The sequence below is a fragment of the Tinamus guttatus genome, unplaced genomic scaffold (assembly GCF_059628265.1).
Source record: "Tinamus guttatus ecotype Peru unplaced genomic scaffold, ASM5962826v1 Tinamus_guttatus_pri_ptg000591l, whole genome shotgun sequence".
Classification (NCBI taxonomy): domain Eukaryota; kingdom Metazoa; phylum Chordata; class Aves; order Tinamiformes; family Tinamidae; genus Tinamus; species Tinamus guttatus.
The window spans coordinates 873,149-885,317 of NW_028289125.1; the positions used below are offsets into that span (position 1 = coordinate 873,149).

The 12,169-nt window shown below is 42.9% G+C and overlaps 1 protein-coding gene across 1 annotated transcript; it reads right to left on the reverse strand.

The window, feature by feature from the left end:
- Positions 1–574: 574 nt before the first annotated feature.
- Positions 575–6,244, reverse strand: PPIC (peptidylprolyl isomerase C). Its single transcript, XM_088534700.1, has 5 exons — positions 6,128–6,244; positions 4,069–4,182; positions 3,494–3,587; positions 1,850–2,034; positions 575–711 (listed from the first exon to the last, which is right to left on the reverse strand). The coding sequence occupies exons 1-5, from the start codon at positions 6,242–6,244 to the stop codon at positions 583–585; spliced, it is 639 nt and encodes a 212-aa protein (XP_088390826.1). The 3' UTR covers positions 575–582.
- Positions 6,245–12,169: the final 5,925 nt, after the last annotated feature.

Below are 12,169 nucleotides of genomic sequence, written 5' to 3' on the forward strand. Positions count from 1 at the left end.
AAAGACAGCAAGGACTTTATCTGACACATTAAGGAAATGAAATTTACCATCCCTGCTCTTTGATGTTGGAAAGCAGCATCCCAGCATCATTTACTGAATCAATTAGAAGAAAAGCCCTTTTGCAAAAAAAAAAAAAAAAATCTTTACTAAGTATTTATTTGAAATCAATAGGTTTTTTATTTCCAAACATTAAAATATTTTACTTTTTTACAGGAATCTTTAAAAAGTAGATATTATCACAAAAAATGTTTTCAAATAAAATGACAGTAAGAAATATTTTAAAATTTCTAAAGAAGACCAATTGACTCCATTTCAAATCTTATAAAGAACAGAAATATTTCAGAATTCTTCATGTAAGAATTTTTCTGCAAGTTCTATGATTTAGTGGGATATACCCTAAACTTTGAAGAGTAAAACTTCCAAGAAATTGTAAAGGAATAGCCATAATTCAATGTTTTTGGAAATATTAAATATTGTCTACATACATGTTTTGAGGAGAAAAGTCAACGGATAACTGAGATCAGTCAAAAACTTAGGCCTAGAAGAAAAATGATTACATTTAATTTCCCATTCTTGTTGGTTTCACCAGTCATCCACTTCAACCACAAATGGTTCCTTCACAGATACTCTGCCACTGTTCACAATCACGCAGTCTTGAAGGGGGCGATCGTGTTCATCTGTCTGCTGAAGCTCTATCGAGTGCACCACAGACTGTTTAAAAAAAACCCCTCAGTTTAGCCAAGAAAATGCCTCAGTGACTCAAGTCCACTTACCAGGTAAATAAGTGTGTTATTAGCATTATTTATTTATAAGGAACCTTCTAACACAGAGCTTTGCCAGGCCGAGTCCCTGCTATCAGCTGTACGATTCTGCAGCTTGCACACAGGTGACAGCACCAACATGGAAGGCTGTGTGGCCTTCTTCAAACCTTCCACTCAGCAAATAGTAGTATTTTTCTGATCATTCAGCACCATTATGCTTTCTACAAAAGCCTGATGACTCCTCTATTTATGCGCAGATATTCAGAGTGGACACCATGCTCTCTAGTATCTGGCTATAGCTAATTGCCAATTAATATACTGAAATCAGCCTAAAACTCCTCAAAATGTTTTTATTAGTAGAGTAGCTGATGAGAATTGAATTCAATATGAAGGATGTGGGGCAAGGAAGGTATGTTTTGATGAGGTTTTCAAACTCTACATGGATTTGATCAATGCAAGCAGTCATATTTTCCCCATTCATTTCAAAACCGATAAAGAGAAAAAGTTAAAGGAAACGAGATTAGTAGAAGTACAGTCTTTCAGAGGAACTGCTTCTTAAACTGAAATTCTGTTGGTCACATACTGGTTCAGTGTTGCAGCTGTACAGTCCAAGGATGCTGGGTATATTTTTTTCTTTTTAAACATACTTGAATTTATATGTTCATGTATACTCCATACTCACATATTCTGAAAGCCCAAACAGTGGAAGTGTCACCCACAACTGGTGTTATGTTACAAAGTTAATTTTAGTTTGAGTAATCACAGTTATTTCGTGGTTAAAAGGGTTAGTGAAAGAGGGATCTGAAATTATTCAATTTGTAGTTTGCAAAGGTGTTTGTTTTGATGGTTAGTGGTCTAAAGCAAGAAATCTGAAAAACAGATTATTTAAGTTTCCATTTCTGTAATCACCGCTTGCATTTTTAGTTCCGGTTTAAGCACCTCACACGCACTTTCTACCTTGTCCACATTAGACAAGAAGTAGTTTTGAATGACAATGGCATGATAGATTATACCCACACAGATACAATGCCCTGAAACTGGTCCTGGTTCTCCTGGAGTAGTCTTAACCATCATTTTTTTACACTTACCATTCCATCAAGAACTTTGCCAAATACTACATGTTTTCCATTCAACCAGGAAGGCTTTGTCACACTGATGAAGAACTGGGATCCGTTAGTATCTGGGCCAGAATTAGCCATGCTAACCCATCCAATTCCATAATGCTTAAGTTTGAAGTTCTCATCTGGAAATCTCTCTCCATAGATACTCCTTCCTGTGGTACAAAAGAGTGAACTTTTGTAAGATATTCCATTTTTGTTCAAAATTGGAAACAAATAAGTATAAATCAGGACTTGAGATGATTCAGAGGTTGAATAAAAGCAGGGCCACCATTGCTACACCATCAGTGATCTCTCACTAGAAGTATTTTTATGTAGAGGAGAGAAAAAGGAAAGCAAAAACAGCAGCTGTTATTACAGAATATTTCAAGTTGATCATCCTTTGGCCTTTGAGTTTAATCAGTTGCGTTTCGTCAAAGGTCCTGCTTACATACACCACCAGATATTGTGTCCTTTTCAGTGAATTTAAATTGGGGAATGTGGCCATTCAAATAAGAATGCTTATTTCTTAAGCTTTGTGACAATTTTAATATTCAATTTTATAACTATCTCCCCTAGTATATAAAAATTGCTTTAGACACATTTGGAGATACAGAGACCACATGAAAGTTAGCTTAAAAGAGCCAGTGTGGAACTATATAAATATTACACATGGATTTTGATATTCCTAAAACCGTTTAGAAGAAGAAAAACCATGAGAGTCATCTTTAAACCACCGTGACTTTGAGAAGGGAAGGCTGCCTCTTTCCTCACTTGTACGGTGACTAACAACACCCGGCACACGCGCAGGCGCTACCCCAACGAACACTGTCCGCAGGCACACAAACACCGCCTACCTTTAACGCTAGCCTGGGTCCTCAGGGTTTTAGCCTTCCCCACTGCTCAAACTGCAAGGAAACACGAGCTGCTCAGGTTTCCGTTCTGTCCCCGAGGGGGACTCGGGAACGCTGCACGCGGCAGGTTCACGAGGCAGCGCCCCAAGCAGGCGGCTGTGAAGGAGGCGCAGGGAGGAGCCGAGGGCGCCAGCGGGCACCGCGAGCAGCGCGGCCGCCCCCGAGCGCGCAGCGTAAAGCCTCGCATCACAAGGTACCTTCACGGTTTCAAATTTGGGAAGAGAAAAGAAGGGGAGCGGCATGAGCCTCATTCTGTAATTTCTCTAGGGTGGTTCTGAAATTGCTTTCCTTAGCACACTTCAGAGAGCTGCGCGGAACCGAGTGGACGAAAGGGCCTACGCCCTGGAGCTTGCCTTCCCTCCACTCGCACGTGCCACTGCTGGCATCCAGGTTAGTTTCCACTAGGTCCCTCGGACTGGCTCGCACATCGGTGCTAGAGCACCAGGGGTAGGAGCAGAGGTGCAGAGAGCACGGCAGAAACAGGCAGGAAAGGTCTGCAAGAACTGAGGAGAGGGGAAGCCCTAGGCCTACAAATAACCTGCTAATTCAAATTTTTGCACCTAACACAACAGGATGCCTAGAACTGATTTAGATGCTTCTAAAACAAATGTTTTCCTCATTTATTTTAGTTGAAAGAAAGGCAACGCAATTCCACTGGTCTTTTCAGTAAACACTCAAAGCTGTAACAGAAAGGGAAGCTGGAAGATACTGAGCATGTTACCTCCTGATCCATCTCCAGCTGTAAAGTCTCCTCCTTGAATCATGAAGTCCTTGATCACACGATGGAATTTACTTCCTTTGTATCCATATCCTCTCTTTAAAAAAAAAAAAAAAGTTATTTTTGTGACTACAGCATCCAGTCCTACACTGTCATATGGGAATACACACATGCTGTGAGAGGTCAGGTCTCACAGCATGAGACAAACACTGACAGGAAACAAACTGAAATGCAGGTGGGTGCTGCTGGGCTCAGCTGCCACAGAGCAGGTTATTTATTATTCAGTTGGAAAAAATACAAGTATCTTCATCTGACCAATGTACTGGTGGCAGTACTTGCGCTTGCTGTATCTGCCAGGCAGGGGTAGCCTGAGGTGGCGGTGTCCAACCTCATCCTATTTTTCAAATAAAGTTGCAAGGGTTTAGGAAAATACACCAGACAACTCGGTCTCTGGATGGCGCTCTCCCTCACTGATTCCATTAAATTGAGATGGGCAGTTCACACTTGAAACAGCATTAACAATTATTTATTTCCCAGCCCAAACCTGAATACACAGTGGAAGGAAACCACAGACGTACTTCTCCAGTCGCCAGCACAATGAAATTCTCCACTGTCTTCGGGACAACTTTTCCGAACAATCCAATTACAATTCTGCCCACGTCTCTGTCTCCAATCTTCACATCAAAGAACACCTGGATGTGTTTTATTTTTGTAAAACAAACAAACAAAAGCCAAACAACTATGAGCAACAACAAAAAGGCCAACCTTTTGAAAGCCTCAGACACTTCTCCAAAAAGCTAGTTTGCTATGTACTCTTAATCTTCACTGTTCTAGACATTAGTGAGTATGTGATAATGAAAGCCTAATTTTCATTGAATTGTCAAGCAAAGAGAGTACAACCTTGCTGCTAAAGCAAGGAGCTGTTTTCCTAAATAGGAATTCAGAACTGCCCAGGGTTACCTACAACCAGGCTACGTTAAACATTGCCTAAAAGCTTCAACATGGAGGTGGCTAAAAAGAACACTTGAAAAATAAGTTGAAAAGCATTTTAATGTAGTTTAGAATATATCAATGCATATCTGAACATGCAAAAATGTTCCAGTGATTACTGAAAACAGGACCAGCTGTTCAGGAAATGAGGCATTTTGAACTTCAGAAAAAGTTATATAAAGACTATTAAAACTTCTAGGAAACAGCAATGTTTGTTCCTATGATGTGGTATTTGTTGTTCGTTGTGGCATTCAACCAAATGTTACTTGTTGGCAACTCCAAGAAATTAGTCCAATAATGATAATAAAAGACGATTGTCTCCAATAAGAATGTCTCTTCCACGCTCTCCTGCTAAACCACTTCTACTCCTTCTACCATTTCTTGATCTTCCACGTGGCTTTGACCTGTTGAACTTTTGGATAACTTTATAATGATACATAAAGAAAGTAAAATTCCTTTTGCTGCACCTCATCCATTTCCTTGGCACTTGACACCGAATACCACACTTCTTCAGCATGTGACTCCCAAAATACTAGAAGTAAGTTTTCATTAATTCTTAGTGTGTTTGTAGACATACCTCGCTGAATTTTGCAACAAGGCTACTGTACGCCAAGGCTTTCAAAACAGGTCTCATGCTGAGCAGGGAGAAGGGCTGCCTGCAATCCACCAGCCTCTGGCCATGCGCCGGGGGCTGCTCTACGACGTTTCGGGCAGTAACGTCACAGGCTCTTGCAGAGACCCCGTTGCTCATGCAGGTACAACCAGCGTGAGCGCAGCGCCCTGCGTGCCGCAGGCGCCGGCTCTGGATGCCCAAGCAGCGTCGCTGCACTCGTGGGCAGAACGTTGGTTCCCGGCCCCACGCCAGTGCCACGCTGCTACACGCGGCCCCTTTGGAGAGCGCTCTGCGCTCCCCAGTCACCTGCCACCTAATGTGTCTGGGCATGCAGGAAACCCTGTGTGGCAATACAGCAGCCACGGGTGGCATTTTTGCAGGGAACCCATCTTCCTTTAAGGCAAATGCACGGAGCGGGGAGGACACGGGAAGCGGTGGCACACGGAGCTGCATGGCACCTTCCGCGTGGGAAGGGAAGGCTACACAAAGCCACACACCTCCGAGACGGCAAAAATGAAGCATTTTGGCCAGAACCGTGAAGCCACCAGTGAACGTCCTGCAGCAGAGAAACCAAGAGCTGGTTTCACTACCCGTCGGTGGGACGTGCAGCTCGGGCCAGCGTCGAGGCCTGCAGGAACACGGTGGCTGGAACATCTGCTCCCTGTTGAACGCCAGCCACGTCAGACTGCCGAAAAGCTCCAGTGAAGACGTGGCCCCACGTCCTGGCTCCCGCGGGCTGGAGTGCCGTGACAGCCAAGCACCGGTCCGTCCGTGGGGTGGGCATCCCGCTGCCACTCCACGGGCTCGACAGCAAGCGCCTTCCCGCTGCCACCCCGGCACTGGGAAGCCGGGTAGTGATGAGGCCACACGAGTGTTAGGAAAAGTTAGCAGGGAAAGCAAAAAAGCAGCACGGCGTGAGTTAAGAAACAGAGTAAAGAATAACCACAACGAGCGAGCAGGCTCCGCAGCTACCGCGAGGGCGCCCTCGGCAACGTCCCCCCGCGCGGCGGCCCCCGGCGGGCGCCCGGTCCCACCTTGTCCGTGACGCTGGGCCCGCGCCGGCTGCGGGCGGCGCCCGCCGGGGCCCGCGCGCACACGGCGCCGAGGAGCAGCGCGAGCAGCGCGGCCGCGCGCGCCGCCCCGCCGGCCATGGCGCCCAGGCGGCCGCTGCGCCTGCGCCCGCCGCCCGGCCCGGCCCGGCGGCTCCGCCCGCGCCATGTGGCGGCGGAAGGGAAGGGAAGGGGCGGGCGGCTGCGGCGCTGCCGGGGCCCGCGCGGGGCGGGCGGCCGTCCCTGCGAGGCGCTGCCCGGGGCGCGGGGCCGTTCGCGGGGAAGCGGCTCCCGCGCCGGCAGGCGGGCTTAGCCTTGGCCCTGTTGCCTTCTGTGCCCAAAAGTTGTCAGCATTCAGGCTCTGTGGCGGCCTCTCACGTTGCAGGATACGAAAGAAAATAAAGCAATAGATACTCCAACACCACAAGCAGAGGAATGACAAGAGCACAAGCGCTCCGAGTTAAACCACGTAACCGCGGCCGAGCGGTGGTGCTGGAGTGGTGCCCGTGGCTGCCGAGTGCCACAAGGCTGATGCCCACGCTGCTGCACAGCCAGACTGCGGCAGACCAGCTGCCCAGCAGTTGGTGATGCAGGTTGGAGCTCATCCCCTGGCTTCGTTTTCTCTTGAAGGGATCTGGTTTTGCACACCAAGGCCCCAAGACACTGGCATGGGCTGGGGTTTTGGAAGCCCCTCTTCAAACATGCACTCTTGATCCAAGCTCCAACGGGCCACAGGCATGCCCTTGTGTGCCTTCGGCTGCAGAGGGCTCCTGCACGATCCTGCGCTTGGCTTTCCATATGCAACACGAGTTCTTTGCTGTTACATGCTCGGCCGTACCTGCCCCCTGCACTGCTGCCTCTGCTGGCAGTGAGACTTTAGAGGAAACCCAGTCACCAGGTGGGGCAGAAAACAGGGCCAGTGGTTCCCTCTTAACAAGCACCGGAGATGGAAGGCCAAGACAAAACTCTTGCTCAGCTGATCCTGATTAGCATCTCATTTAGTCATCACCCTAATAGATCCCTGTTGGAATGCACTGAAACTAAATCTGTGCCTTAATTTTGGCAGCTGACCTGTGCAGTGGGTCCTGGCATTAAAATTAGGGGCTTTTCTGGAGTCTTGTGTTGGGAGTCTTCTGGACTCTTAATGTTGGGAGCTACCAGGCTTCAGGGCATGACTCAAGATGTTTATCTGGTTGTTTTTCAGCTGCTTGATTTTTTTTTTCTTCTGAGCTAAAACCAAGCAAGTTAATTTGTTAAAGCTTTGGAAACTTCTTTGAGTCCTTCTTTGACCCTCCCATAAGGGGCTGATATGTTTCACACTCATGTTTTTCATTAAATACCCAAGCAGAACTGAAACTTTACTGTTTCCTATGTTAAATTATTGTATGTGTCAGTACAGTTTCAGTGCACTGGGTGTACGTGTATTTTCTCCTTTGGTATAATAAGGTGCTGAGAACTTAGAATTATGAATCAGCATTGCATCATCATACACTAACGGTATTTGACTTGCTACAGGATTAAGATTTACTGTAGAAGCAGCAAAATCCAAAGATACGCTAATTTGTTGTAGTAGTTAGGTGTGGGCTGTAGAAAACTCTGCCACTGTAGCTGTGTTACAAAGTAGTTCATATTTTTACCTAAACAATAGGGAAAATGCAATAAACAAATGTACCACATAGAATTCAAACAGTTAAAAACTGGATTTCGAAGGCTCACTGTAGCATTTCACTCCATTTTTATCACTATAATCCAGCTAGTAATCAGCTACCTGTTCAATATTCATCTGCTCTTAAGTTGTATTTTCTACACTTGTACTAATGTTATTGACTGTGAGATGTTCAGAGGTGTATGATAAAAATGGAAAAAAGATACATAACGTATATAAGAACATACTAGCACTCTCCAGCACTCTGATTTAGTAATATTTTAGGCTGTGAAGTGAGTGGGAATAGGCTTATAAGGGATAGTGTTCTTTTTGTGTTCCAAACAGATGGAAGTTGCAAGGAGATTGTTGACAGAAATGTAGGAAAAGACCAAGCAGTAACTAATGCTAAGTTCTGTATTTGAGAGAAGAAAAATATTACATGTAAGACTTTATTTTCTCAGAGCAATTCAGTCCAAGTACTACTTTTTTTTTTCTTTTTTTTTTTCTTTTTTTTAATCAGGAGATCTGGAGGGACGTGCAATGGTTTGGAAGGACAATAAAGAAAAGATGGAAGATGGCCTGGTTCTGTGGCTCCTTGTAATACTTTATTCACGGCAGATAAGCTGGCTGGTATTACTTGTTTTTCTGCTCAGAGTTTTCTTTACACTCGTTCATGCTCTCTCAATGGAAATGTTGAGGTTAGGTGAGTGACTTCTCTGTGCTGGGAAATTTAAGAGTATATTATCCATGTAGGAGATGCTTGCATAGGTGGGGGGAGCACTGAAGGGGAAGAAATGACATGGACTCTTATTAGCACTGAGCAGATTTAAAAACAGCAGACAGGATCTGTTTTATGTTATCTTGGAAAGGTTATGCATACTGGTGATGCAGCTGAATATTTTTTGGAAGAAGATTAAGTGATATTTAAAGAGAAAAATCTCTAAAAGAGACAGCAATTTAATTTGTCCATGAAAATTCAGTTTTACATGGAAGTGTTTTTTTTCTGACCCTGAGGGGTCTGCATGCTCTTTTTCCTTGGAATTTGATGCTGTGACTATAAAATTGAAAGTAGACAAAAGTTAGACAAGCAGTAGGGTTTGTACTAGCTGAAAAGAAAAAAGTCCTTATGAAGAAGGACTAGAAAATAATACATTGACAATTTTGGAATCTTTTCTTTTTCTTCTAATTTTATTATTCACATTTACCCTGAAGATTAGAAGGTCTTTGCAAACTGTTTATATAGGCAGACTGAATATGGTCTACTGAAAATCACACTGAGTTCACTGTGGAATTGCATGGGCAGTTTCAATGTAGAGGGAAAAAAAGCAAAATCAGGAGGATCTGCTAGAGAAGACCATTATTTCCTGTTCCTTCCTCCAGAGGCATGAACAATTTGTTCTCCTTTTCAACCGCTGCTGATTTGAAGACTGTTATCGTTTCTCCCCTCAGTCTTCTTTTCTCTAGACTAAACAACCCCAATTCCTTCAATCTTTCCATATGGATCAAATATTAGAGCAGGCGTTATCTGGCTCTGTAGTTTTTAGTTGAAATATTACCTTTATGCTTAAATGTGTGTGGAAGTTACAGATAAGCACATTTTGTCATTTCTCAGGGTATTTTAAATTGATCAAGTGATGTGAGGATATTGTGACAAAAATACTAAAATACGCTTGAACTATCTTGTGTTTGTAATACGCTTCACAGGATGTTCTGCATTTTAGTTCTAGCCGACATGCATTACTTTGGTGCTCGTTGTCTTCGGAAGTAATCAAGCCTTTAAAAGAATAATTTGCCACTGTTTGACATCCTTCAATTTAAGTAATAGTGTCTTTAATGAGGTGTTTCATTGCTTCTGACGGCCTCTTTACAATTTAAAGTGGGTACGGAAGAGAGATATATTAAGCGTATAGCGTCTGACAGGTTTTGATTTCTGGTAGTACTAGCATTGGCAGTAATTCTAGCACTTCCTTTCAGCACTGTGGCATTTTAGTGAGCGGTGATTTATTGTGGTGATACAGAAATATTTCACATCCAAACTGCTCTTAGTATATAATGTCGTACAGGTAAAAAGAACTTGGGGCATGACATATGTAATAATAATGCTTTATAGTTCTGTAGATACCTTCATCAACACTAACTGCTTGACAGCTGCCAGGATAAAACTTGAAGTGCTGTGCTCTAGGGTTGCTGTACTGAGCTCTTATTTTTGTGTTTCCTCTGTATGTGCTTAAAGCCTGAGAGTGTGTTGCCTTTACCAGGCATAACCTTGACCCATATTACTTCACAGTGCTGTAGTGTTACTTGCCTTTTTTAATGTATTGTTAGCAAAATATAATCATGCTTAAAGACAAAGTTTACTCCTGTAATGACTAAGAAAAGGAATCACTTTATGTTATTTATGGTCTGTATTACAAGAATAAAAGCTATAAAATATCAGGACCGTTGTGACTGTATATAATGCTAAGAAACTACAATAAAAAAAAAAGAAAATAAAAAAGCTGCGGTGCAAAATTTGTAAGTCATAGTATATGACCTTCATGAATAATGAAGGAAGAAGTTTATGGGGAGTTTTGTTCGTGTTTTTTTGTCTTTTCCTTTTTGTGACTTCAGAAAGATGGAGTGTATCATATGTGCTGTCTCTTCTATTAAATCACTTGTAAAATGGCTTAGACTCCTCCTGTCAGCTAGTGCACTTATGGGAAATAAATGTGTCCTATGCTCTGGATAAGTGTCTTCCTTTCGGTGAATAGTTCTTAAGCTTTTTAAATTTTGTATCCAAACACAATTTGAAGTGTCACCCTTTCCACTCTAATGGTCAAAGTATTTATTTAGGTGATACCAGCAATGTGTTTTCAAAATATTGCAGCTGGAGCCAGGAAGGTTTTTGCTTTGAGCACATTTGTTTACAGGATATCAGAGCTATCTGTAATTGCACATCTTGCTGTAGTGAGCATTTAGCACATAGTCATTCATATGATTTCTGTCTTTCATATAGTCCGCAGTCATGTACATAGGGGGGGAAAATCTGTAGCAGTGAAGACTAGCCATAGAGAAGTGTTCAGTCACTTCTCTTTATTTTCATTGCCAAAATAAGGCTAGAACTTTGTCATACCATCTGAAAATTAGGGTTTAATTTCTGTGGTTGTTTCTTATACAGATTCTAGTTCTGCGGACATTTTTGCTGTCCCTTAATTATTTCACTTAATAATAATTAATTCTTTCACTTCTTTGGAGCTACTCACATGTAAAGTTAATATGAAAGTGTTGGAAAATTGAGCCCTTGTCAAAAACTGTAAGTTCCAGTAATCACTACTTCTCGCTGGATAGTATGCAAAGGTGCAAATCAGGATAGACAGCCTGTGTTTCTGCCTTAAAAATGCAAGTGGGAAGATGAGGAAAGTTGAGAAACTACATCGCACAATGTGCACGTGGTGAAAATCAATCCAGCATTGCTGTTTACTTGTAATGTGTTTAATTAATGAATGTTAGATTATTATTTTTGAACAAGGAAGAGATAGGAGAGGGGGGAAATGGGAAAAGTGGCATGGGAAGCTCATTATCTGTTTAGGAGGAAAAAGTACCACTTGGAGAGGACTAACGGGCTCAGAAATGAGAAGGCATGTGGATGGGCTTGCTTCCCACCTTCCAAAGAAAGAGAAGATTGTTGTTGTGAAGAGGAAAAGGGGGCTTTGCAACTCTCCAAGATGGAAGTGTCAGTGTTTGGTTTCCTAGAGAGATTTTACTTCCATAAAAGAAATGGCCAGATGGTTGGAGAAAAAGTGATAATGTTTAGAAACTATCTGAGAACATGGAACTGGGGAGAGGGCTCCATCAAAGGTATATTTAAAGGGAAAAAAGATGTTGGTGGCCTGTTTCAAGCTGAGCAAAAGGTGAGAACAAATGATTTTTCACTCTTCCGCTCACTCTGGAGCCTGCTGTGCTGACAGAAGTACAATGTTAGCTTCATTAATACCAGAAATACACCTATCTAAGGGAGTAGATAGGTGTAATTTCAGTGTCCTCCTTAAAGTTCAGTATTGTTATCACCATGCTAAAAGTAGTACCTGGACGAGGCCCCATCTGTCTAGTGGGTTCCTAATCTATAAGCTGCAGTGTAACTGAAAAGATAAATTTATTTACTGTCTTACAGAGTATGCTCAGAAATGCATCTTATGCTATCTACAAAGATTTAGGGCCAGTTCTTCACATCTTTCCTTTTGACTTTGAAAGACATCACATATTTTTGTGAATATAGTTGCCTGCATACGCTTGACTTGGACAACACCCTGTTTGCTGAGTGCTACAGGCCCATTGTGCATGATCGATTTTGAAAATATTGTCCAGCAAAGTAAGGAGAATATTTTAATAAAATCATCATACTT